This window comes from Branchiostoma belcheri, unplaced genomic scaffold (assembly GCF_001625305.1).
Source record: "Branchiostoma belcheri isolate BF01 breed outbred unplaced genomic scaffold, Haploidv18h27 scaffold12, whole genome shotgun sequence".
In the NCBI taxonomy this organism is placed as follows: Eukaryota; Metazoa; Chordata; class Leptocardii; order Amphioxiformes; family Branchiostomatidae; genus Branchiostoma; species Branchiostoma belcheri.
Window position 1 is genome coordinate 4,276,617 of NW_017802602.1, and position 26,340 is coordinate 4,302,956.

The window sequence follows — 26,340 nt, forward strand, 5'->3', positions numbered from 1 at the left end:
GGGACATTCTGCCATTTTCTTACCATCATAGAAACCATACTATGAGTAACTAAGTAAGTGGGTGGTTGGTTGGTTGGTTGGTTGGTTGGTTGGTTGGTTGGTTGGGTGAGTGAGTGAGTGAGTGAGTGAGTGAGTTAACGATTGAGTGGGTGAGTGAGCGAGTGAGTGAGTGAGTGTGTGTGTGTGTGTGAGTTAGTGAGTGGGTGGGTGAGTGAGCGAGTGAGTGAGCGAGTGAGTGAGGGGGTTTCTTCAGCAGAACTGTTACACTGTAAATAACGAACCTAGTGAAACTGTTGTGGCATACGACAAGTGTTATTCTATTTCAAAGCTGATCGCTGTCAGTCATCTTGATATAAAAATAATTGATCTTTCCTTTTCAAGCTAGCATTTGGAGCTGGCCAATGTACAGGAGGCAAGGTACGAGACCAGGTACGAGACTGAATCTTTCCATCTCTTTCTCACCTTAGTAATCTTAGCTTTCACACGTGTTTGTGGGTGTTTGTGTGGGTGTTTGTGGGTACATGTGTCAGTTGTCAGGGTCACAATTAAATGTTCCTTTACGGCGCCCTGTCGGGGCGCTGAGGCGGCTTATATATAAAATTCAAAACGTTTGGTCCCTTTGACGGCCGGTTTCTGTTGGACCCGTCCGGTGCCCGGTCAGTCTCCCGTCTTGACCCGTGCGGGATGCGGTGGGGTGCCGACCGGCTCTTGCATTCCGGCCGGGCAGTTATGGGGTCCAGGGGCAATACTGGCGGGTCCCAGGCTGGTACGCCCCTGGCTGGTATGGTGGGTTTGCCCCTGGTTGATGCGCAGATGCGTGGTCACTACGACTCACTGATGATGGAGCTATGTCGAGAACATCACAATACCCTCTATAACCACTTTCTTCTGAACAAATAAAGCACAGATCAGCACACGTGATCTTTGACAGGTGCCTGTGCGGCCGCCTGTCGGGACCCAGCGGCTAGGTTACGGCTTGGTCCGGTGAGGTTATGGCGTCGCTTCGGCGTACCTTGCCCAACGGGGCTTGAAGTGATTTTAAGTTTGAGTTACGAAACGATACGGTAAAAAAATCCTTGAGAGAAAAGGCCCTAGATATGTCATCATGGCAGATGTTTCATTGCATTCTCGGGGAAAGACGGCTATGTCGTAATCGAGGAGACCATCATTGACCGTACTTTGATATGCAAAGCTTTGCAACAATCCCAGTTGCTTCTCTTTAAAGCACATTAACTGCAGTTCCAATATGTCAATGCAGACCCCGACTACTGCTTTGGTGTGATCTGTCACAATGGAGGAACTTGCGTTTTAGACATCCATGGGTATAGCTGCCAATGTTTGACTGGCTACACAGGGCATGACTGTGAAATCAGTAAGTATTTCCGTGCCAAATATACATAAGTAAAAACGTAACGTTTAGGCGTTCATTCGTCACGTTTGGTAAAGCGTAAGGATACGTTACGTGCATATGGTTATGAAATGAGCCTCCTTGTCCAAAGTACGTACCACAAGGAAAATATACATGGACTACAAATCGGTAACGGGCTGAGTCTTCCTGCTAGAAGAGAACTGAGCGCTGAAAAGTATATGTCGGGCATTGTGTAACAGGTAATAAGAAATCGTTTGGACACCAATAGCACAAGCTGCTTCTTTTGAAAGCACATTAGGCCAGTCAGCAACTCATTTTTATGGATGAAATCAGCACGCGCATTAAATTTCGCCTGAGTTTGTTTGAAAAAAAAAACAAGAAATTTTGTTGCCCTCTGATCATGACAGCGGTCGACACGCCAAAATTGGACAGTATTGCCTTGCCGGAAGGTGGATGGCAGATGAATATGAAGAGAGGAGACAAAACAAAGCTTTGATTTAATAATTCGTCTTCTACTTTGATGCAATTTTGTATTTAACTCCTTTTATATGTGACGGTGGTTGTGCCATGTGATGTTCCAACTGAATCAAAACCATTGGTATAATGATAATGATTGAAAACTTTAATTTTTCTAAGTTGCTTCAGTAATTAGAAATTTTGTAATAGTTGGCAGTAAACTCAGCAGAATATAAGTATCATTTCTTGTTTAACAAGTTTTATGGTGTCAATATTTGAAAATGTAGGGATCTTGTTCTTTTTGGCATGCCTTATTTTGTTTTCGCTCTATAGCATTAGATTTTGTGTCAACCATAAAATTTACTTGCTGTGTCCTTAACTTCCATTCTAATATGTCAACAAAGCACCCACAGTCTGCTCTGGTTGGCCCTGTCGAAATGGCGGAACTTGCTTTGTTGAGGAAAACGACGACAAACCCTTCAGCTGTAAGTGTGCTCCTGGCTATGTTGGAAAAGACTGTGAAATAGGTAAGTACTAATATTATTGAGGTAACCTGTATGTCATGACAGATTTTTTTTTCAGAAAAACATCAATACAAATAACATGTAAAAGATTAAGTGACTCGCTGCCACTTATACATTTAATGTGGAATATGATAATATTTGCCCAGACACTCAAATTTATGAAGAATAAATAAATAGATACATAACAGATAATATAACATTACGTGAGTTAGAACCCCTCCTAGAAAGAATAGAAAGCAAACTAGAAAGGCCAATATTTGCTTTGGAGCAAATACAGCGATGGGTTCACCACATTTTACGACATGGCAGGGAAAGAATGAGAAACACAAGGGAAAACAATGATTTACATTGATATAACTATAATATGAAGTAACATACAACTAAAACAACAGTTGGATTGGTTAGGATTTTTAATTGCATAATGCAAACTGTTGATTTTCAAAATAAATAAAAAAAACGTTCATGCCCCGCATTCCAATGCTGGAGCAGAAAAGCTTGAAATACCTACCAAAACACTTGAATAAAGACATACTGTCAGTATGGAAATGCTCTGTGCAGGTGTTAATCAAGTTAAATCCCAACAGCCAATCAGCAAGAAATGCTCTGTGCAGGTGGAAATGCTCTGTGCAGGTGTTAATCAAGTTAAATCCCTACAGCCAATCAGCAAGAAGTATAGAGGAAAGCTGCATGCCTATTGGTTGATGCCCTGCATTCCATTGTGATGACTCATGCCCAGACGTGGTAAACACGGCACACTAACACAGTAATACATTTGCTATAACACAGCCAAAAAACTCAAATAAAACCATTCTAAAAGCCTGTATCACAAAAATTTAAAAAACGCCTAGGGGTATTTGCCCACTGTACCTCCATACCAAATTTCAGGACCTTAGGCCCTAAAATGAAGAAGCTGAATCCATTTAAAAAATGGCAGGAGAAGAAGAAGAAGGAGGAGAAGGAGGAGAAGAAACATCAGAAAAAGCAATATGGGTTCACCACCACTTCGTGGTGTGGTGAACCCATAATAATACATATTACCCAAAACGTTTTGTTGCTACGATATAGTTTTGAGTGGCACAATTTTACAATTACCATCAGGAGAACAGAACAAAATACTACGTAGAATAAAAAGTTGTTTAATGTTGTCGGAGAGGTTGTTGGCATTTACCGTGTCCGAGAATCGCAATTCGCAGAAGAGAACTGAGCACTGATAAGTATACTTGTATGTGGGGCAGTTTAACAGGTAGTAAGAAATCGTTTCGTATTGAGCACATAAACCGCCATCCCAATATGCCTATACAGACTACGACGAGTGTCATAATAATCCCTGTCAAAATGGCGGAACTTGCCGGGACGGCGTCAACAGCTATACATGTAACTGTGTTCCTGGCTATACAGGAAAAAGCTGTGAAACATGTAAGTACTTCTATCATAAATAAAGTAACCTGTATGACAGAATGTATGCCCTGCCAAAATGGCGGAACTTGCGTGGACGGCTTCAACAGCTTATAATATTCGTAATTGTGCTTCTGGTAACAAGTAAGAGACAAGTAAGTACTTCTATTACTTCTATTAAGTACCTCTATTAAAATGAACTAACCTGTTACGACAGCCATTAGGAAAACACTGTGAAACAAGTTTACTTAGTACTCCTATTATAAATGAAGTAACCTATTTGACAGATTGCGTTCTCTTGAAAACAACCAAGACCATGCCTTAATCGATGAAACCATCACTGATCGTACTTTGTGATGCAAATATCTGCGATAAGTTGAATATCTTATACCATTTGGCAATGATACCAACATATTCCTTTCTCAAAAATCTTCGATTCTTTGGTGGCTAATCAAGAATTACGCAAAGTAGGAACATGGTTTGGAGTAAATGAATTATCAAGAAACACATATACCTAAACGTTTTGTTGCTACAATACAGGTTTGAGTGGCTAGCACAATTTTACAATAAAGTCATGAGACCAGAGTAAACTACCACCTAAAATTAAAAGTTGTTTAACGTTATCGGAAAGGTTGTTGACATTTACTGTGTCCGAGATTCCCAGAAAGCTTGCAGAAGAAAACTGAGCACTGATAAGTATATGTAAGGCAGCTAGTGTGATTCAGATTCAGCTTTAATATTGGTATTGGCATTGACATGTCGACAAGTTCAATTGAATTATAACAGGTAATAAAAAATCGTTTGGACACCCGCAGCTGAACCACAGCTAGAATGACCGGATATGACACCATGGCAGATTTTTCATTGCGTTTGCGGGAAAAGGTGACAATGCCGTAATTGAGGAAACTATCACTGATCGCACTTTGATATGCAAAGGTTTCCAGTTGTTTCTTTTTAAAGCTCATTCGCTGACATTCCAATTTGTCAATGTAGCAACAGACTTCTGTTCTTGGGCGTACTGTTTAAATGGCGGAAGTTGCGTGGAAGGAGCCTGTGAATGTCTTTCTGGCTATACAGGGTATTACTGTGGATGTGGTAAGTATATGACATCATTTCCGTGTCAAATAAACGTACGTAAAGACGTAACGTTTAGGCGTCCATTTGTCACGTCTGGCAAACTGTAACGATCAAATTTATGAAGTTATGAATAACTAGAGTTTCACGATCTCATACCCTCGCCAAATGATGTTATCATTTATCACTGCTGATTATTCCTCATAATTATGCAAATGAGATCATTTGCATGAATTATATGAGTTGATCATATTGACTGGATATGTCTTCTTGGGGAATGTTTAATTGCGTTTTCGGGGAAAGAAGCTAAGGCTAAGGATTCGCGACAAGCAAAGGATTCGCGACAATTCAAGATGCTTGTTTTTGAAGCACATGAACTGCCATCCCAATATGTCAATACAGAACCATTTGTCTGTATTCGTGTCGGGCTGCCCTGTAAAAATGACGGAATTTGTTATGCCGCGACTGAAGATGACAACAGAGACTATAGATGCAAATGTGCTCCTGGCTATGTTGGAGAAAACTGTGAAACAGGTAAGTACTAATAAAGTAACCTGTATGTCATTGACAGATTTTGTTTTAGTCAGAAAAACATCAATACAAATAAAATGCCAAAGATTAACTGACGATGGGCTCGAGTTATACAGAATTTATATACTCGCTGCCACTTATACATTTAATGTGGAAAATGATAATATTTGCCCAAATATATACACTCAAATATATGAAGAATAATTAATAGAGACAGTACAGATAGCATTACGTAAGTCAGAACCCCCTTCCAGAAAGAATAGAAAGCAAAAAAGACACATTATCTAAAACGTTTTGTTGCTACGATATAGTTTTGAGTGGCACACATAATTTTACAATCAATTTGCCTATATGCCTATACAGACTTCGACGAGTGTCATAATAATCCCTGTCAAAATGACGGAACTTGCCGGGACCGCGTCAATGACTTTTCCTGTATATGCGCTCCTGGCTATACAGGAAAACGCTGTGAAACAGGTAAGTACTTCTATCATAAATAAAGTAACCTGTATGACAGAATGTATGCCCTGCCAAAATGGCAGAACTTGCCGGGACGGCGTCAACAGCTATACATGTAACTGTGTTTCTGGCTATACAAGAAAACGGTGTGAAACATGTAAGTACTTCTATCATAAATGAAGTAACCTGTATGACAGAATGTATGCCCTGCCAAAATGGCGGAACTTGCGTGGACGGCTTCAACAGCTTATGATATTAGTAATTGTGCTTCTGGCTATGAAAGAAAACACTATGAAACAAGTAAGTACTTCTATTAATGAACTAACCTGTATGACAGTCAGAAGAAAAACACTGTGAAACAAGTTTACTTAGTACTCCTATTATGAATGAAGTAAACTGTTTGATAGATTGTTCATTGTGTTCTCTTGGAAAGAAGGGAGACCATGCCGTAATCGAGGAAACCATCTTTGAATCATCGTACTTTGTGATGCAGAGTATTTGGGACAATTTGAGTTGTTGTTTTTTATTGGAAGCCCATTAAGTGACATCCCAATATGCCTATGCAGACGTCGACGAGTGTGAAAGTACGCCCTGTCAAAATGGAGGAACTTGCGAGGACGAAGTCAACACCTATAGCTGTACATGTGATTATGGCTATACAGGGGATAACTGTGAAATTGGTAAGTATATGGCATGATTTCCGTGTGGACGTGGACACCGAATTGGTAACGGACTGAGTCTTCCTGCTAACGACCATGATCAACCCCTTGTACATTATGGAAAATAGAAATATTGAAAGCGACACTCAAATTTATAAGATTAGGAATAACAAGGGAAATCGTAGATTTCAAACCTCCGGTTTTTTTTGTGTTCTATTGGTTTAGGTTATTTGTTTGTGTGTAGTATGAAAGTTATGTGCGTAATATGTTTGTATGTGTTTGATGGCTACTGACGGTTGGTTCGGTATGGACTGTTGATTAACGTGTCTGACAGCCTGCACCGTCACCCGCGCCATTACCCCCGCCGTCATCCCGCGCCGTCATTGCTGCATGCGCCGTCACCCAAAACTTTTATCGGAACCAGACACCCCTCTGTTTGACCCCTTTTGAATGCTAAGACCCAAAACTGCAACCACCCCATTCCTTAACAACATGGTAACTACCATTTTCAGCATGGCGGGGGTTTCCGGAGCACTTAAAAACCTTTTATTTCGACGCCCATAAACACATATGCAATTAAACAAAAACGCTCTGCATCATCTGCAGCCCAATAGCAATACGTATACCGAACCACAGACAAATCCGTCCAGCCGATTGCGAGAAACAGCTGCTGACAGAAATGTTTCGAACCATAGTAAAACCTCCTCGCGGAAGGATATCTCCTTCCCCGGAGGTAATAATTAAATAGAGACATAACAGATACTGTACCTATATCATTACGTGAGTCAGAACCCCCCCCCCCTCCCAGACCCAGAAAGCAAAAAGGACACATAAACGGCTATTCCAAGATTAAAGTGTATCAATGGCATCCTGCCTTGTTCTATCAGTGTAACTATCTATTCATTAATTGTATTATTACTTTTCTCCCATACTATAGTATGGGAGAAAAATGTATTGTTTTCCCTCATGTTTCTTCTTCTCCTGCCATTTCTTTAAAGGGATTTAACTCTGCCATTTTTTAGCCGAATGACTTGACATTTGTCACGGAGGTAGAGTGAGCAAATACCCCCAGATATTTTTTTTTTTCATTTTTTTGAAACATGCATTTGAAATTGTTTTATTTGTTTGTTTTTTGTAATTTTCAGGCAAAAAATGTACATTTTGGAATCTGGAGCCTTATTTCTGTACATAGTGTCTGTGTAGTGCCCGTTGTGAGCGTTGTGAGCGCAACCTTTAAACCGCACATCCCTGTCCAAAAATTTTAAAAGCACCATGTATGGTATCACCTGTAATTGAAAAAAATGTTGAACTTGAAAAATTGTCCCAAGTTAGCAAGTACAAAACTCTGGTACACCCTAATATGGCTTATATTAACGCCACCACTAGACATAAAATAAACATTTTTTTTACAACAAAAGAAAAAACAATGCCACATGGGTAAACGTCCAGGTAACAAGAACAAAGTTGTTCTATTACGATAATTATTATAATTCGATACAGTGCCATGAATCAGTTATTAAATCTCTTGGTTTCAGAAAGGTACGGCTGTGTAATAGTGAGTATTTGAGAGTTGACTTCAGATGAAAGTAAAGGTGATTCTTTGAGTAACAGATACACAGTAGTACTACCAGATTATAAGATGTTAATATCTAAGAATGGGATGTTCAATTGTAAAAGTCTGTCGAGGAGGTAGACACGCTGCTGAGTGTAAATGGGGCAGTGAAATAAAAATGAGGAATGCTTTCGCATCAGAACCCGCAGCTGCGAGGACTAGTAACTAGTTTACGTAAAAACAGACTATGGTTTAAGCTGATAAAGGCACAGGTGTACCTAGGTCCCGAATTAAAATATGTTTTAATTAACATCCGGGCAAACAGATTTGACCAAATATGTTTTTAACTTTGGCCGTGTTTATGTGAAGTCACCCAAACCGCGATTCGGGTAACTCACATTCCTCACATCCGGTTCATGTGCCACACACTCCTGTGAAACCATGTCCGATCACAATTCGCTTGAGCTACATTTATTGCTGTTTAATGATAACACGCGAGGTGGCGTGTTATTAATGTCAGAGGTCAACGACCTGCTTGCTGATGCCCCCTCCCAGCGTATCTTGGCCGAATGCCGACATGGTCCTGCCAGAGGCGGTGAAGCTTGCCCTAGAACGGACAAATTATTTGACCATTACTTCTCTTTAAGTTGCTGCCACGTTAAAGTTGGTATTGCATATAAATTAAGAAATATCACCCCGTAATCCATGACCAGGCGAAGTCACATTGAAATCACATTGCGTTCAGACGCAAATCGCGATGCGGGAAAATCGAATCGAAACCACCTCTAGAAGTGGCTTGGGATCGAGGCGCTTTCAATGTGATTTCGGAGCGTTCAGATGGAGCCACTTGAAACCGGCTTCGGGGTAAACCACATGTAAACCGCCTTGGGTGATTCCGTTTAGACACGGCCTAAGATGACTGGATATGTCTCCATATGAAATGTCTCATCGCGTTTTCATGCCTTGATTGATCGTACTTTTACATGCAAATGATGTGCGACGATTTAAGTTGCTTATCTTTAAGGCACTTCAACTGCCATTCCAAATGTCAATACAGAACCAGCAGTCTGTGAAGTTGTGACCTGTGAAAATGACGGATTCTGCGTGGAAGAGGGTGACGACTATAAATGTATTAATTGTAAGTCTGGCTATGAAGGACAACGCTGTGAAAAAAGTAAGTACTCCTATAATGAGGTAACATGTATGTTATAAAATATCAATGCGATAAAAGGTCAAAGACTAAGTGACTATGGACTCGAGCTATACACAACTTATATACTCGCTGGCACTTATACATTTAATGTGGAAAATAAATCTATTTACCCAGGCACTCAAATTGATGAATAACATAGAAACATAACAGATACCTATAACATTACGTGAGTCAGAACCTCCCCACCTCTCAGAATGAATAGAAAGAAAAAAAAATTAAAGACAGATTACCTAAAAAGTTTTGTTGCTATGATATAGTTTTGAGTGGCACAATTTTACAATTTATGTCAGGAGAACAGAACAAACTACTACGTAGAATTAAAAGTTGTTTAACGTTGTCGGAAAGGTTGTTGACATTTACTGTGTCCGAGATTCCCAGAAAGCTTGCAGAAGAGAACTGAGCGCTGTTAATTGTTTTGTATAGAGGACATAAACTGCCATTCCAATGTGCCCATGCAGACATCGACGACTGTTCTGGTGTAGACTGTAAAAATGGCGGAACTTGTGAGGACGAAGTCAACAGCTATAGGTGTAATTGTGTTCCTGGCTATAAAGGAGATCACTGTGACACAAGTTAGTACTCCTATAATAATAATATATTTTACGTAACCTGTATTATTGAATGTATGCTCTGTCAAAATGGCGGGACTAGCATGGACGGCTTTAACAGCTATAGCTGTGATTGTGTTCCTGACTACGAAGAAGATGATCGCTGTGAATCAAGTTTTAGTTCTCCTATTACAAATAAGGTAAACTGTTTGAAATATTGCGTTCTCTTGGAATAAAGGGAGGCCGTATAATAATCGAGGAAGCCTTCACTAATCGTAATTTGTAATGCAAAGGACTTGCGATATTCGAGTTGCTTTTTTCTTGGAAGGCACATTAACCGCCATCCCAATATGCCTATACAGACATCAACGAGTGTGAAAGTACGCCTTGTCAAAATTTCGGAACTTGCGAGGACGGCGTCAACAGTTATAGGTGTAATTGTTACCCTGGCTTCCAAGGAAAACACTGTGAAACACGTAAGTACGACTATTGTAAACTAGAGTTCATGGAACACATGCTTTCGTCAGGTGTAGATATGTTCGCACCAAGTTGACCTTGGGCTGCAGTCTGGGTCCCGTGTTTGGGGAGAGCCACACCCCACGCACGTTAAAGAACCCACCACACCTTTCGAAAAAGAGTAGGGGCATGCCCCGGTGTGCGATGGTACAAACACTACTGTATGGAGTTGGTGATTCACTTCAAATCACCCGAATGGAGGCCTGGCGAACCTCTGTTCCGTACCAGCCACATGGTGATTACATCACCACACATGGTGATTACATCATCACCCGGACGAAGGCGTGGCGAACCCCCGTCTTGTATTAAGCTAACGAAAGGGTATGTCACCTCGTAAGGGGCGGTATAACCCCGACCAATACGGTCGACCGATGATGATGCAGTCTGGGTGTCACCACATCACACAAACACACTATCGAAGATATACATGTAGACTTCTTGATGAATTTCATTGAACCAGCTTTTTTTCAGACGCCACCTGACTGCATGCTAGATCATGTTGCATATTGACATACTTTCCATTGCCACATTCGATTGGCAGATGTGTCCCGGATTCTTGGACATGTTATCATCATGCCCAGCAGAGAACATGTTTACCTCATTGCTTTCGTAAGATATGGAATAGGTAGATTTTGGTGAAGCAGCTGTGGCGTGTCCCCGTATCACTCAATCATTTGTGGACGGATAATTTTTATGGGTTCACCACACCACGAAGTGGTGGTGAACCCATATTGCTTTTTCTGATGTTTCTTCTTCTACTTCTCCTTCTCCTGCCATTTTTTAAATGGATTCAGCTTCTTCATTTTAGGGCCCAAGGTTCTGAAATTTGGTATGGAGGTACAGTGGGCAAATACCCCTAGGCGTTTTTTGAATTATCGTGATACAGGCTTTTAGAATGATTTTATTTGAGTTTTTTAGCTGTGTTATAGCAAATGTATTACTGTGTTAGTGTGCCTTGTTTACCACGTTTGGGCATGAGTCATCACAATGGAATGCAGGGCATCAACCAATAGGCATGCAGCTTTCCTCTATTCTTCTTGCTGATTGGCTGTTGGGATTTAACTTGATCAACACCTGCACAGAGCATTTCCACCTGCACAGAGCATTTCTTGCTGATTGGCTGTTGGGATTTAACTTGATTAACACCTGCACAGAGCATTTCCATACTGACAGTATGTCTGTATTCAAGTGTTTTGGTAGGTATTTCAAGCTTTCCTGCTCCAGCATTGGAATGCGGGGCATGGACGTTTTTTTTTTTTTATTTGAAAATCAACAGTTTGCATTATGCAATTAAAAATCCTAACCAATAAAGTAGGGAATAGCTATCCAACTGTTGTTTTAGTTGTATTTTACTTCATATTATAGTTATATCAATGTAAATCATTGTTTTCCCTTGTGTTTCTCATTCTTTCCCTGCCATGTCGTAAAATGTGGTGAACCCATCGCTGTATTTGCTCCAAAGCAAATATTGGCCTTTCTAGTTTGTTTTTATTTTGGCATGTAGGTAACTGTTGTAACAATGTAGTTCAAGCTGAGGAATGGTACATCTGGCCTTTTCAAATCGTATTTTAGCGAACTTTTTATGCATTTGTTGATTGTATGTAAAGTCGAAAATTTTTGAATTGATCTTAATGATATTTGGTAGGTGAGTAGAGGTTAAAGAAGCAAAGTTCAAGTTCAAACATTGTTATCCTGTCATGTTCCTACGTTGCTGCAGAGTATATTTTCGTTTTTTTTTGTACAACATAAAAACGCTGTAGGATGTTAGTGATATTTAGTGGTTAGGTAGGAACAACAAAGACGCAGGTCAAGTTCGATAATGGGCCTCCTAGCGGCTGTGTTAGGTGTTGCAGCGGAGCTTCAAAGTTTGAGGTAAAAGTTTCCGGAAGTTATAGCTTGATGATTTTTAAGTAGTCCAAAGCTGTTAAGACTGGGAGTACCTGGTGTAATTTTTGGCCTCCTAGCAGCTTCTTTGCAACTGCAGTAGGCGTTTTTTTTATTTCAAATAACTAAAGCACGGGTGGATGATTTTTCATTGCTTTTGGTAGGTAGGTGCCTAAGGTAAAGATAAACATAATGAAATGCATATCATTAAAATCAGGATCTAATTTACACAAGAGCTGAGGTAAACATATTCTCTGATGGGCTTGATACGCTCGTAATAACATGTCCAGGGGTGGTAACGACGTTGTTACGTTGGTGAACTTCTGGTTGATGAGGTTATTATCTATGTCGTGGTGACTGTCTGGATCAATACCTTGAGCTTGGATGGTCATGTCCTATTTCTGTGTAACTGTTAGGACTTTTATCTCCTTGTACCATGCACTTTACTGTGCTTCTTCAGGTTCTGAACCCTGTTGTTCTAGTACTGGTTTCTGGTCCTCTTGATCTCCTCCCTCTGAATCTTGTCGCGTAGCATTCTCCATGTTTTCCCAATCCTGATCCCGGAATGCTCGCTGTCGCCTTCTGATCGCTGACTTTATCTTCTGAGAAATCCAAGGTTTGTCCTGGACATGTAGTCTTATTACCTTGGCAGGGAAATGTGTTCCTACCTCCGCGTTTAATGTCCTATAGAAGGCTGATGCTTTGTCTTGTGTTGTCTTTGCTTCCGTCACTTCGTTCCAATGGTGTTGGGTGACCCGCTTGTACTGGCCGAATGACGGACTACCGGACCGGAGTCTTTCATTGGCCTAATTTCTCGCCTTGTAACCTTGTTCTCGACCTTCTGGTGTTTTGGCGACAGCAGCACAACGTTGTGGTCACCAGTACCCAGCGGTGAGGTAACAGACGGCGTATATTATCATAATACTCAGAGAAATTTGTCATCATCCGAAAACCCACAAATTATAGAAAAAGTGGGATCCTTTGTCTTCCTCTGTCTTCAAAAAAGAAGTCAAACCCAGTAGTTTTTCTACTAGTAGTTTCTTAATAGTTATTAGTAGTTCTATGTGTATTAATTATCTGTTTTTTATACAAATGTTTCTTCTGTTCATGCAATTAGCCTTCGGGCTAAACTTTCCTAATTATAAGGTCAAGAATAGCATTAGATCTCGTAGGTACATTAACAATCTGTCAGTAGACATATCTGATACATCTATACGGTTGAAGTCACCCATTATCAGGTAATCTGCATTGTTATGATGGGTTCTGAGCTGATCTACAGTATCAAGTATGTGTTGCTTCAGAATGTCAGCATACGGGGATTGAGGTGGCTCATCAACTATTGTGAAACATTTAAAGATGGTGGCTTTATGACAGAAGCCACTTTGATAATTGTTATAAACAAACAAAATGACAGTCATAAATTACCATGTAGAGATGTGTAGTGACCGTAGAGATTGTATAACATATAAGCAAAATATGTAAGTGTAATAACATTTTTAACAATGTTGTAGTTTTTAAAGAAGTCTGTACCCTCCTTTTATAGTTCTATAACGTCATTACAGATTTGAAACAAATCGTTGGAGGATGCAACGAGTTTTGTTGTTTTGTGCCTAATGAGCTCCAGTGTCCTGTACTGTCCGTATAGTGCCATTTTAAAGTAATGCACTTAAATTTGAAGGAGCGCAACTTAACCGCTCATCGCTATCCAACGATTTTTCTTCATACATGGTATCACTTGTAATACAAGTTTCTGTAGAAACTTTAGAAACTTAAAAAAATTGCCCAAGTGCAACACCCTGTTAGGGTAGCCATTACGTCTAGTCTATTTTAGAGGTCATGAATTTGCCGTGCAAGGATGGGATGTGATCCTATTTCCCATCCCAAACTGGCAGTTCGGACAGATATCTTCGTTTCGCCTTCGTGTATCTTTCAGTAAACGGAACTTCATCCCAAACATGGTCATGTCCCACTTGAACTTTTCAAGACAGCGTTTATTACCTCTGATGAACTTGCAGGTTGCAAGTTGGGTGAAGTTGAGTGCTCCACCGATGACAATGGCCTGGTGCATTGTGACGTACAAGCTTGTGGTGAGATCCGTTTTGCAACCTTAGAATAAGTTTTATAACAGCGTAATGACGTCAAATCTAACTTCTAGTAGATCATCGAGCAGCACTATAATTTGTCCAACATTGCAATAAACCGTAAGTACAGGCCTGCGTGTCTATACTTACGGGCCTCCGTACCAAAGTAAATGTATACCCTTCTGGCGAAGGCAATGAAGTGTCAAGTAAAACAAATCCGTGCTATGTACCTCCCAGCAAATCCAGTGGTCGGCGTCAAGTCATGCAGTTCAGGTGTTAATCGCCAGATGTCACCCATGACACGATTCAAACAAGAAAAGAGCCTACCTGCACGAACTCATAGCTCGTGAAATTCCTGGACTTGTTGCAATCTGGGCACAATATATACCCCTGCTCTACCCTGCGATGTCGCCAAAAAGCAACAGACTGAGTGGTCTTACAAGTGAAGCCACACATTAGTTAGACCATGGGCGAAAAACGTACTCTATGAAGTTGTTATATTGCTTTAGGTTGTAAGTAAACCATGGGATTATTTTCAATCATTTTAGACGTTAGGTAAGACGCATGTGATGACAATAACGTTTGGTGGATTGGGAGTCATTTTCATTATTAATTGGATCGATTTTCTCTACATGTGCAGGATGGGAACGTATAGACGGAAAGTTTAAATTTAACTTCGTGACGGTTGGCCGAGCAGGTGTTTGGGGAGTGCGTAGTGACAACGAAGTCTTCTACAGAACTGGAACTTACGAGAACGAAGCCTCTGTGGGCACGGACTGGACTAACGTAGTCAACGTCCCTTTCACATCGATCTCATCCGGAATCGAGGTTGTGTGGGCAGTCCACAAACATTCTGATGTCTTTCTCATATATGTAGGTAAGTTATTGGTTAACTTGCACGACCATGCTTCGTCCCCTAAACTAGTGCACTGTCTTCATAAAATTAAGATACCCACAGGAAAGATCTGGAGTCTACCAAAGCAAAGTAATGGCATGCTCATTATTTCTGAAGTTTTCTTGTCTCGCTAGTGTCGATGCATGTATTTCTTTCTAATAATCTATTACAGTAACTACAGAACCAAGGAAGGGGTCTCCTCTCCAAGTTCATACCCGCGTGAAAACTGCTAAACAGGCCCTAAAGCAGGTGTATGTCAGCTCGACAAGCAATCAAATGTGGGGCATAGACAACGAAGACCACGCCCAACGACGAACTGGCATCACCACAGACACTCCATTCGGTGAGATCATGCCATCCATTCTTACCGCGACTTGTCGGAAATTCAATAAAAGTTGTGCTCTGTTTTGATGTTTGTGCTCTTTCGTCATCTTACCTACAGGAACAGGCTGGGAGACTATCGATCTTACATCTTGGATTTCGTTTGTTTCGTGGTTTACGGGGAGTTTATCTTTAAAGACATTCGTCTCGGTGTCGATTGGGCGAGCAGGCGTTTGGGCCGTCGGCAGCGACCACAAGGTCTACTACCGCACGGGAACGTTTGAAAACGAGGATTCCACTGGAACTGGGTGGGAACATGTCGGCGGTGTCTCCTTGAAACAAATCTCATCAGGGAATGGAGAGGTCTGGGGTGTCGGCACGGACAACAAAATCCACGTACTAGGCAGTAGGCTCCTTTTTGTTATATGTAGCATGGAGTAACATAAGATAAAAGAAAAGTACATGATTGTATAGATAACTTGGGCATATACAAGGTTTGCCTCATTCTGCTAGCATCAGTCATGTCAGATGGAAAGTTTTTCAATGGGATTATCCTGTGTGAAAATTTCAAATTTTCACGGCGGTCTGTCACTACGGCATTCTTTCCCATTGCTATGCGCGTTCTAAAAGGTATCGGGTTACAACACGCTATTTTGGCCTGTTTTGGACTACCCGTAAAATATTTGAAAATACACAAATAATATTTAGGGGTAAATTTCGTCAAATTAAAATGAAATTATCGTCTTAACATCCTTTAAATGTTAGCTTTTTATGTTAAATCAATGATTTTTTAATATTTCGCTCAGAAAGACGATTATTTTCGGGTTTCCGAGCACAAGTCATGTCACGTTATTAGGCAAACATCGTTCAAACCTGGCTACGTATATTACCCCAGATCCCCGATTTTTATATTTTTACTAGACTAGGAATAAGACAAAAAATTGTGTTTTAGGGATTTTTTAATTTCTGATTTTAAGTCTAGTTTTTGTCGACATATTGGTGAAAAAATGGCATTTTTTGACATTTTTCTCACTAAATTACCCATAATTCAAAATTGAGGCCATTTTTCAAAAATCCCTAAAACACGATTTTCGGGACAACCGTTACAGTCATTTTGAGCCGTAAATGGGGTATGTTTGACTCTCCATGTTTCCAGGTTTGAACGAGTTTTGGAGACATGTCATATCGCCAGAAAGTGTGCATTGTGTTATTCATACTGGTGTAAAGAATCATTACAGTATTCAAGGTCATTCAAGGATACGACAGTAGCTTCGCTACATGTTACATGTCCACCAAAAATAATAGCGGACATGTACTGTCCAGGAAACTGTTTGTATCTATAGAAAAGTGTTGTTTTTTATCTGTTGCAATGCACAGAGGTAGAAAGGCTTGTTTTGCCGCTTTATAGTAAATGACCGCAGGTGACCCCGAAATAGAACGCGGGTTCGATTCGAATTGCCCAGATCGAACACGATCGAACACAGTTCGGGTTCTATGACATGTGGGAACTTTTCAGCCCAGATTTTACCACCGTGTTTGTGCATTAATTTTGGAGTGAACATAATTTTTCTGTTGATTTTACCTACGGAGGCCCGTAAGTACAGGCATGCGTGTCTGCGCGAATACGAGGAGGGTATTCGCGCAGACGAGGAAGTTTTTTTTGTGCAGACGTGGAAGGTATTCGTGCCGACGAGGAAGGTATTCGCACAGACGAGGAAGTTTTTTCTGTGCAGACGTGGAAGGTATTCTCGCAGACGTGGAAGGTATTCGCGCAGACGTGGAAGGTATTCGCGCAGAAGTGGAAGGTACTCGCGCAGACGTGGAAGATATTCACGCAGACGTGGAGGGTATTCGCGCAGACACGCATGCCTGTACTTACGGGCCACCGTAGTTTCCCTCCTCATGCCTTTTACTCAATTTCTTATTTTTCAGAGTGTCATTTTCCATTTGCGTACGAAGGAGAACTCTACTATTCCTGTACCAACGTCAGCCATGACCATCCCTGGTGTTCTTTAACCGCGGACTACCAGGGCAAATGGAAAAACTGTGACGGTAAGTTCATGATCACGATGAAATATGTCCCTCTACAATATTGGCTTTCTGGTTCTGGACTAAACAACCTGTGCATGCTTCTCCGTGTAACTTGTTTTCATCCGCGCTTTATTCACCTGTTTTGTCCGATATGTACTGACGATCGAATCTTTAATGTGTGTTCGGTTTGTCTGTTTGCCGTTTTGATACTCTCAGACCAACAAATACCTTTTAACCCATGGTAGTGCGCGGTAAAAAATGGGTTTTGGGGGTTGAATTTTGACGGGACATTTCTGGTAAATTGCCACGAAATATCATTTAAGATAATTAGAGTTCCCCGATCTCATACCTTCGCCAAATGATGTTTATCTTTATGACTGATAAATAATAGATTATTCCTCCTGATTTAACAAATAGGATCCTCATTTTCATTAAGTATATCAGTTTATCATATTCTCAACCAAAAAACAATCTTATATTAACAAGCAAATGCCATTCTAGCATTTTCTCATAAATTATGCAAATGAGGTCCTGATTTAAATACATTATGTTTAATGATGTTTACCTTGACTGAACTTGCAAATACCTCAAGTATGAAATTGCAGGTAGTTATCATTACATAATTATAACATTTTTTCATCAATTATGCAAATTAAGTATTCATGTACATAATCAATTCTCAATTACCAATCTTACAAGCTTCAATAGTCCTATTATGGAATGCAGCTGATTTATAGAATCTCCCCATGAATTGTAATTACATCTATATTTGCATAATTGCCAGATAATTACATCAAGCATCACGTAAGCTACTTACATACCAAAAATCACGACGAACCATCATTCGGTTCTTGAGTTATCCTCCTTTGAATATTTTTAAACAGATAGCCTGCAGTTTCAGAAACTCACGTCACTTCTTCCCCAGCACAAGAGGTATCTACACCATCCAAATTTCGTCACCCTAGCATGTCTATAGCTAGATCATGAGATATCAAAACCGGAAGTTCAGCTGCAGTATCATAACAAGCCGCTAGGGAGTTCAAAATCTAATCATTTTGAGGTATCATCAAGACCTACCCACCTACCAAGTATCAAAACAATCCATTTAAGCCTTCTCAAGTTATCATGTCCACATACCGACGGATACACACACACACACACACACAGATACACGAACGCCTCTGAAAACATAACCTTCTTGGCGAAGGTAATAACATGGCTGGCGTGTGTAAGAAATGGTAATTTTGGGTTGAAAATTGATTTTAGCTTCGACTAGAGGCCTTAGCTTCGGGTATTCCGCCCGTTTGATCCAGATTTAGTAGACGTGTAGACTAAAACTGGGCCCTCTGAGCAAGTGCCTAATACTGACATTTGCCCTGACTACAGCGAAGACCTTGGATTTTCTGCCACAGATGGAGCCGACAAGTAGTGACCATGCAGGTGTTTTAAACGGGTATCCCATTCTGTACCCCATCTTGCCTGTCAAAATGCACGAAAATGCGTTGTTTAAGGTTTTAACCCTATCTAGACCGGGCTTTTTTGAGCATGGTGGGACGGGGGGGGGGCTCTTTTGACCCCCCTCAGAACTCGCGAACGGTATGTTGTATGACCACCAAATTTTCAGAGGATGGTGTACTAGTAAAAATTTATCATATCAGCAATTTTTATGTCGTTATGACGTAATATGACGTCACTATGACGTCATTAATGAGATTTTATTGGCCAAAACCGTCTTGATAGGTTATTCCCTGAAAACTAAATGGTATACAACATAACTTTACCAAAAGTGTTTATGACAGAGTATCAAGGTGTACTAAGTCTTATGTTGACCATAGCAACACCGGTGACGTCATAAAATGACGTCATGCATATATTACCAATCCGCCATCTTTGATCATCAATCTTGAATTTTGAAAAATAGTTTGTTTTTTTCAGGATAAAGCCTAAAATACATTGTAAACAGACTAAAGACGTTCATATGAACCTTTTTTGTAAAAGAAATGGGAGTGTTGATGAAATTTTAAGGAAAATAAGCTATATTTACCTGATCTAATGATATGGTCCGCCATGTTGGATTTTGGCCGATGACGTCATTAAATTAGCATAAATTATGCATTTTTAATGATAAAATTTACATATAATTATATGTGATGTTATTAATATTAGAAACAATGTGTAACTTGACATAAAACCCATAAAATTCTGTTTAAATGGAAATTATTAAATTTCGCAAAAAATGCCTGTCAGAAATCCGTTGCCATGTAAACAAGAAAAACCATAATCTTATTCCACTGATACAGATTTGTTGCGAACAATATTTTAGGAAAAGTCACCAAGTTTGGCGGTTCTAGCTCTAGCCGTTCAGACACTCGGGGCCCCGGGGAGGGGGGGGGGGAGGTTGTTATGCTCACTTCATACTAGGCAATACTATTAAGAAGGCCTGCGTGCCCTTTTCCGTGAAGCGTTATGTGCTGTTTTATTCACCGTCAATCGTAGCCGGCTCACTCTAACTCAACGTTTTAGCAGTATCAGTATATTCATCGTGAAGCGTTATTGGTCGTTTTAAATCTACGTAGCGCGTTATTTGCCATCCAGAATTCAGCGTTAAGCGTTAATGAACAATTCTTCGTTACACATAGACATTCATAGCATTCGCTTGTCTTCGTTTCCGCACTATGAAAGACACCCCATGAATGCAATCTTGTTCCCAGAAAATCGTAAGCAAAGTATGCCATACTGGGCACGAGATTGTCTCGCACACGTGACTCCGTGAGCAGTGGATCATAAGCTAGGGCGCCCCCGTCTCTGTTGAGGGATGGTTGTAATGCCCTGATGTAGATGGCCTCATTAATCCCTCGCGCAAAAAAGTCCGTTTCTGTGTCCAAGGTTCTAACTTTGTCCGTTGAGACTGAATGTCCAGGCGATTCTATGTGTATATGTTTTAAGACTTCCAAAGTAGTCGAGCTAGGTCGTTTGTGTTCTAGAACCTACATGTAGTCTTGGGGGATCTTTCAGTCTCATAAGTGTCCTTACATGGGCCCTTGGAATTGGTGTTTTGTCCTTTGGTGCAACCATTATATTCCGGAGGCAGGGTTCAAGTTGGTTTGAAACAGGTCTTGATCCCGTGTGTATGCAGAGAGGGCAGTGTGCTGACGTGTTGGTATAATTGTAGGTACATTGTACGGGAACGGATTGATAAACAGTTGCCCTCCTCATGCCTTTTACTCAATTTCTTATATTTCAGAGTGTCATTTTCCATTTAAGTACAAAGGAAAAACCTACTATTCCTGTACCAACGTCGGCCATAACCGTCCCTGGTGTTCTTTAACCGCGGACTACCAGGGCGAATGGAAAGACTGTGACGGTAAGTTCATGATCACGATGAAATATTTCCTCTACAATTGGCTTTCTGGTTCTGGACTAAACAACCTGTGCATGCTTCTCCGTGTAACTTGTTTTCATCCGCGCTTTATTCACCTGTTTTGTCCTATATGTACTGACGATCGAATCTTTAATGTGTGTTCAGTTTGTTTGCCGTTTGGATATTTTCTGTTTACTCTCAGACCAACAAGGATCTTTTAATCCACGATGTAATGCGCGTTTCATGCTAGGCTATACTAATAAACAGCACATTCAGAATCTGCCGCATGACAAAGAAAATGCACATCAATTTAGCGTTAAGCGTTACCAACCTTCCTGAATATATCATTAAGCGTTGTCAGGACCCCATACAGACCCTCTCATAGGGATGGATAGTATTGGAACGTAACATTCTGCCGATTTCAATGACCGACGAATCGCTATAGGTTAGACGTAAGTTGTGTTTAGAAATTATATAAAACGTTGGAAAGTTTAATGAATCTCAGAAAAAAAATCCTAGGTCCTCCCCTCAATTAAAATATTTTTTTCCTAGGCCCTCCCCCCTCAGACGACCGCCCCTCCCCCACTAAATATCATACACTCCTTTAAATAATTTGACTCTCGCCCAAACATAGACAAAGACAAGCATCTTTTCTTGCAGGTATAACTTCCGAGACACTTCTAGGCAGTGACTGGCAGCCAGTTGAAGGAAGACTGAAACAAGTTTACGTCAGCTCTAGCAGCAACCAAGTATGGGGTGTGATGCCAGATGGTACCGTCTATCGACGCATCCGTTAAAGAATAGGTTCGACGGCTTGTTATGACATTATAGTAGAAACTTCTAGTTTTGATATCTTGTGTTCTGAACATGCTATAATGGGGACTTGAAAAGATAATTTAGTGAAGGACAAACAGATTTTCATGATTTTCCGACGGGAACGATGAGAATTCAAACCCTGACCTACTTTTAATGTTAATAATAAAATACGAAATGAGACTTGGTTCAATGCTATAACATTAGCAACAGTGTAGGCTGTGCATTTGATTGTAGGTTTATATGTTTTCTTTTGGTAAATGATTTATCTCCTTTTTCCTATTAATTTGTTTTCACTAGGTGAAAAATAGTGAAACATTTTTTGGTACATTTTAGTACTGTTTTTTTCTGACATATTAGGTCTTGAATTGATATATAACCTACATGGAATGCTGCCTCAAACTAAGTGTGTGTTTTCATATTTTCCCTAAGATCGATCATGAGCTGGAAGTGATTCAGGACATCCAAGACGCGTGAACACTGACGGATACTGACAGAAGACGGAAACGGGGCTACAGTTGTTCCTTCTCAACCGGCGCTCCCTTATGTCTTTAAACATACACTCGGATTTTGCGTATGCCAGCGTTGCTTAGCTGCTAACTTCACTCCTGCAGGTTGTAGTTTCCGGCTTTTCATTGTTTTATTCTAACCGCCAGTGATTGAAGACAATTACAAAAAGAGCAATCTTTAGGTGTAGGTATCTTGATAAACATTACTTGTTATATATTCAAAATGACGATAGTTCACACCATGAGTCGTCATGTCAATGGTAGACGGCACTAGTAGTACATTTTAAGTGTATAATTAAATTAAATTAAATTAAATTATTTAACCAAGATGCATTCTTGATTCCCACAAGGCAGGAAAATATAACATAAAATAGAGATCATTGAAAAGTAAGATTTGTCATGGGTCAAAAGTATAGTTAGTGATTACGAAATTCTAGTTTAATGTAGAAACTACAAATTACATCCACGGACAATATTCAAATCTAATCAAGAACGTATTCATGCAGGTGCATCATATTCTGTTGTGTTAAGGTTATAATATCTGATCACTAGAAGTTCTTCTACTTATTTGTTAAAAACTGAAGTTTTCAAAGCTCTTGATATATTCTATATCGTTGTGCATTATTTATAGACTTGCGGCAATAGAAACGACTGCTTGGCGTTATTTACTAACTTAAAGATGATTATGATATAGTGATGAGTTGATCCTTGTATACTTGTGCATTAGTATGACCCTTTCATCGGTTATTGAGGGTTTCATTTCATCTTGTTCACTCTTCATTAGCGTAATAAACAATACATGTTGAACCTCTTCACACGCTTGCTCTGTCTTTATTTATTCATTATTATACATGATGTCAGTAGTTTCCTCTATCCAAGATGTATAAAGGAAGGTATTTTGCATCAAAAAGCACAAAATTGGCGTCAAAATAGAACAGAACGTCAGCTTCTGAGAAGGTCCAAATGGCCGTAGACTTAGTTGAACAACTATTATGTGTTTTTTATATGAAATTAAATATTTTGCTATGTATTAAGAGGTGTTTGGCAGACTCTTCTATACGCACAGTATAGACTAGGGACCTCCATTTCAGCACCAAGGACATCGCCAGTGTAGACGCCGTACCAAGCTCGGACAGGCTAAAATGTTCCTAACCGTAATGTTCTATTAATGTAGAGTAGGTAAACTGTTAACGTACGGAAGTGACTAGGGTGTAGGGACCTCCATTTCACTAAATTTATTACGTGAGTCTTCGCTATTTTATTTTCAATTTGTGCCCGCCGAATCTCGCGCTTGTGAATTATTTTTCAGCGGTTATATATTATACTTGCAATATGTCTGAAGTAATGTTTAGTTTTTCATTTTCTCAACCTCTTAGTAAATCTACATGCTTCGCAGATATATATGTATATATATATATCTTCAGCATTCACAGTTTTCTTATGATGTTATGTACATGAATGCACATGTACAAAGAGATGTATGCTTGCGTTGTAATGCTTTCATTGCATACAGACAAGTGTTTTCTGTTTTAAAAAATTGGTCTGCTGTAAAATTTTGACATATATCATGAACCCCCTTTGACATTTATTATTTACCCTCTTGGACCCCGCGTCTGATATAGTTACACGTGCAGTATGCTCTCCTTTTGTGTTTCAATGACTTAGACATTATCAGTTTCTGCTCACTTTTGAAATGTTTACTTTCCTGTTTGTAAACAACAGGGCTAATGTAAAAGACTGCAAGCAAGAGAAGCCCTGCAACAGTCGCCGCGGCTAGGGACTGACAGACCTGAACCCAGCCATCCAGAGAAACACAGAAATGTGGTTTTCAGCGGTGCGCGGCCCAGATCAAAATTCAATCCAGATTGGCACAACTTGTGCACGCAGCTAAATCGTGACCGGCCCGAAATCTAACACATATGGGGACACATCCTCGATAAGGTAACGCACTCTGATTGGCCGAGTTGACATGGTCTCACAAACAAACAAATACGGGCAGTGGGAATCATTCATTCCACCCAGATCACACGTAGTAGATCACACGAAAGCTCGCTCGTCTGATCACACTCTGGATATTTCTTCTCAAAATTTTCTCATCTTCGCTCTGAATCTTCGGACTGAGACACCGTGCGCCCGCCGCCCCACGTGGAGCCCTCTCGCCGCTGCTTCCACGAACAGCGAACGCCGTGCTCTACCCTCCGCCGCGAAAGACCTTTCCCAAGTCTGAATCTTCGGACTGAGACACCGTGCCCCCGCCGCGCCACGTGGACGCCCTCACCGCTGCGTCCACGAACTGTGAACGCCGTGCTCTACCCTCCGGAGGACCTTTCCCAAGTCGCGTCGCAACTGCTGCGGCTGATCGTACCGGAGCGTACTGGACAGAACGCTGCGGCCCGTGCAGAGCCTCCGGCCAGGAGTTCACCGACCTTTTGCGTCCATGCTTGCGGTGAGTCTGTCGTCTACTAGTAATACTTATTTGTCAGCATGGACAACGCCTTCGGGCCACTCCTTCGTTTGCCGACTAGAGTCCTTTATACGGACCCGTACTACTACACAGTCCGGCCGAGCGGTGGCCCCTGATTTCTGGTTGTCAGAAGTAACTGTTGACTTCCACGGCATTCCTGGTTGCACAATCCCGCGATACAGATCTCGTACATTAGAGACTTCCCTTCTGACATTGTGTATATTGAACTGGGTCACAACGACTTGTGTCATGCGGACCTCTCCCCTCACCAAATTGCGCAAAACCTGGCGGACCTTGCATTCTCTATTCAATGCATCCCAGCTGTAAAATCTATCATCCTAGCAGAACCCATTTGGCGCTACACCGATCCGCCCAACATGCATGCCCAACTTCCCGGAACGTTTGGCTGATTTCCGCCAGCATCTCTCGTCTGCCGCCGAACATTTGCCGGCGGTTTCTGTATGGCGACACAAGCGCCTCTGGCGGAAGAACCCAAATTATTTCGCCCCTGACGGACTGCACCTCTCTGATTTTGGCAACCTACAATATTACAAGTCTGTTCGTGGGGCGCTCCTAAGCCAGTTGAAACGTGATTAGGCGTATTTCTGTCTATGAACTCGCGTTAACCATTGCATGAGTTTTTAGGGCGTAATTTACCCTTTGATGAGTTGTATCATAATTTTGCTATATATCCTGCTCATTTCGGCTTTCCACATGTGATATGTAAATTCTAAATTATCTCTTACCCACATGCCTATTTCTGTGGGATCAGTTTGTCTTGTACCGGAGTTCCGGAATAAAGGTTGCATGTTTAATACTGCCAAGCTCGTATTGTCTGCGGTTGATAGTTGACTCTGGACTGACTACTGACTACCACTCGTAGCTCCGGGTTTAGAAGCGAAAAGACATTTTGCACAAGCAAAAATGAGCTTTTGCTGGGAAAGCAGGAAGCCAACCCACCAGGGTGGCCTGTCTCGCCTGTTGCCATGACAACAGAGTGATCTGTTTGAGATCCTCTTCACAGAGGCTGTTCCCAATTATACCGTACCGCGTGGTGTCACTCTGAGCTAACACGCGGTCAGTTTACGTTCAAGTCCAAGTTCGGTACGCAATTAAATGGTTGTGTTTGTCACTTCCGTGCCGCGTGGTGTCACTCTGAGCTAACACGCGGTCCGGACAGGTCGTGTACTCCAGACCTTCCTACAAATCTCTCCACTAAACCCTCTCCGACTTACACGAAATTCCCTCCCAACCCACCCAATATTTCCACGCTTAATTACAAACATGTCTGTAGATAAAAGAATATATTTTACGGGCTTGCCCGGTTTACCCTGTTACCCGATAGCCTTTAAGTTAAATTATTTTATCACTTCCGTCATGCGCTCGCCACCCGCTCATGGCGTCATTCCTTACACCGAATAGCTCATTTGGCTGGTGTAGCTATTTCAGTTGTTCTACCGACTGACTATCGGTTATTTTATCACTGAATAGCCCGTTTGGCTGGTGTAGCTAATTCAATTGTTTTACCGACTGACTATCGGTTATTTTATCACTGAATAGCTCGTTTGGCTGGTGTAGCTAATTCAATTGTTTTACCGACTGACTATCGGTTATTTTATCACTGAATAGCTCGTTTGGCTGGTGTAGCTAATTCAATTGTTTTACCGACTGACTATCGGTTATTT

General features: G+C 40.9%; 1 protein-coding gene across 5 annotated transcripts; it reads left to right on the forward strand.

Annotated features, from left to right (window-relative positions):
• Nucleotides 1-366: 366 nt before the first annotated feature.
• On the forward strand, nucleotides 367-22,959 carry LOC109462781 (fibropellin-1-like). Of its 5 annotated transcripts, none has more exons than XM_019759376.1 (19): nucleotides 367-429; nucleotides 1,259-1,372; nucleotides 2,230-2,352; nucleotides 3,652-3,765; nucleotides 4,738-4,839; nucleotides 5,221-5,352; nucleotides 5,713-5,826; nucleotides 6,375-6,488; nucleotides 9,077-9,193; nucleotides 9,691-9,804; nucleotides 10,143-10,256; nucleotides 14,196-14,267; nucleotides 14,902-15,138; nucleotides 15,329-15,499; nucleotides 15,599-15,883; nucleotides 17,410-17,529; nucleotides 20,753-20,872; nucleotides 21,530-21,673; nucleotides 22,115-22,959. In XM_019759376.1, exons 1-18 carry the CDS (start codon nucleotides 402-404, stop codon nucleotides 21,664-21,666), a joined length of 2,328 nt encoding a protein of 775 aa, XP_019614935.1. In that variant the 5' UTR covers nucleotides 367-401; the 3' UTR covers nucleotides 21,667-21,673; nucleotides 22,115-22,959. The 5 variants fall into 5 exon arrangements, with proteins under 5 accessions (XP_019614935.1, XP_019614936.1, XP_019614938.1 ...); XM_019759377.1 differs by having other exon boundaries at nucleotides 15,338-15,499; XM_019759379.1 differs by lacking the exon at nucleotides 20,753-20,872.
• The last annotated feature ends 3,381 nt before the right edge of the window (nucleotides 22,960-26,340 follow it).

Bases quoted from the DNA above. Each gene is read 5' to 3' on its own strand.
- LOC109462781 (XM_019759376.1), top strand. From the start codon at position 402: ATGTACAGGAGGCAAGGTACGAGACCAG. The intron at 9,194-9,690 runs GTAAGTACTCCT...GTGCCCATGCAG, and splicing joins AGGACAACGCTGTGAAAAAA to ACATCGACGACTGTTCTGGT. The intron at 15,884-17,409 runs GTAGGCTCCTTT...CTTATTTTTCAG, and splicing joins CAAAATCCACGTACTAGGCA to AGTGTCATTTTCCATTTGCG.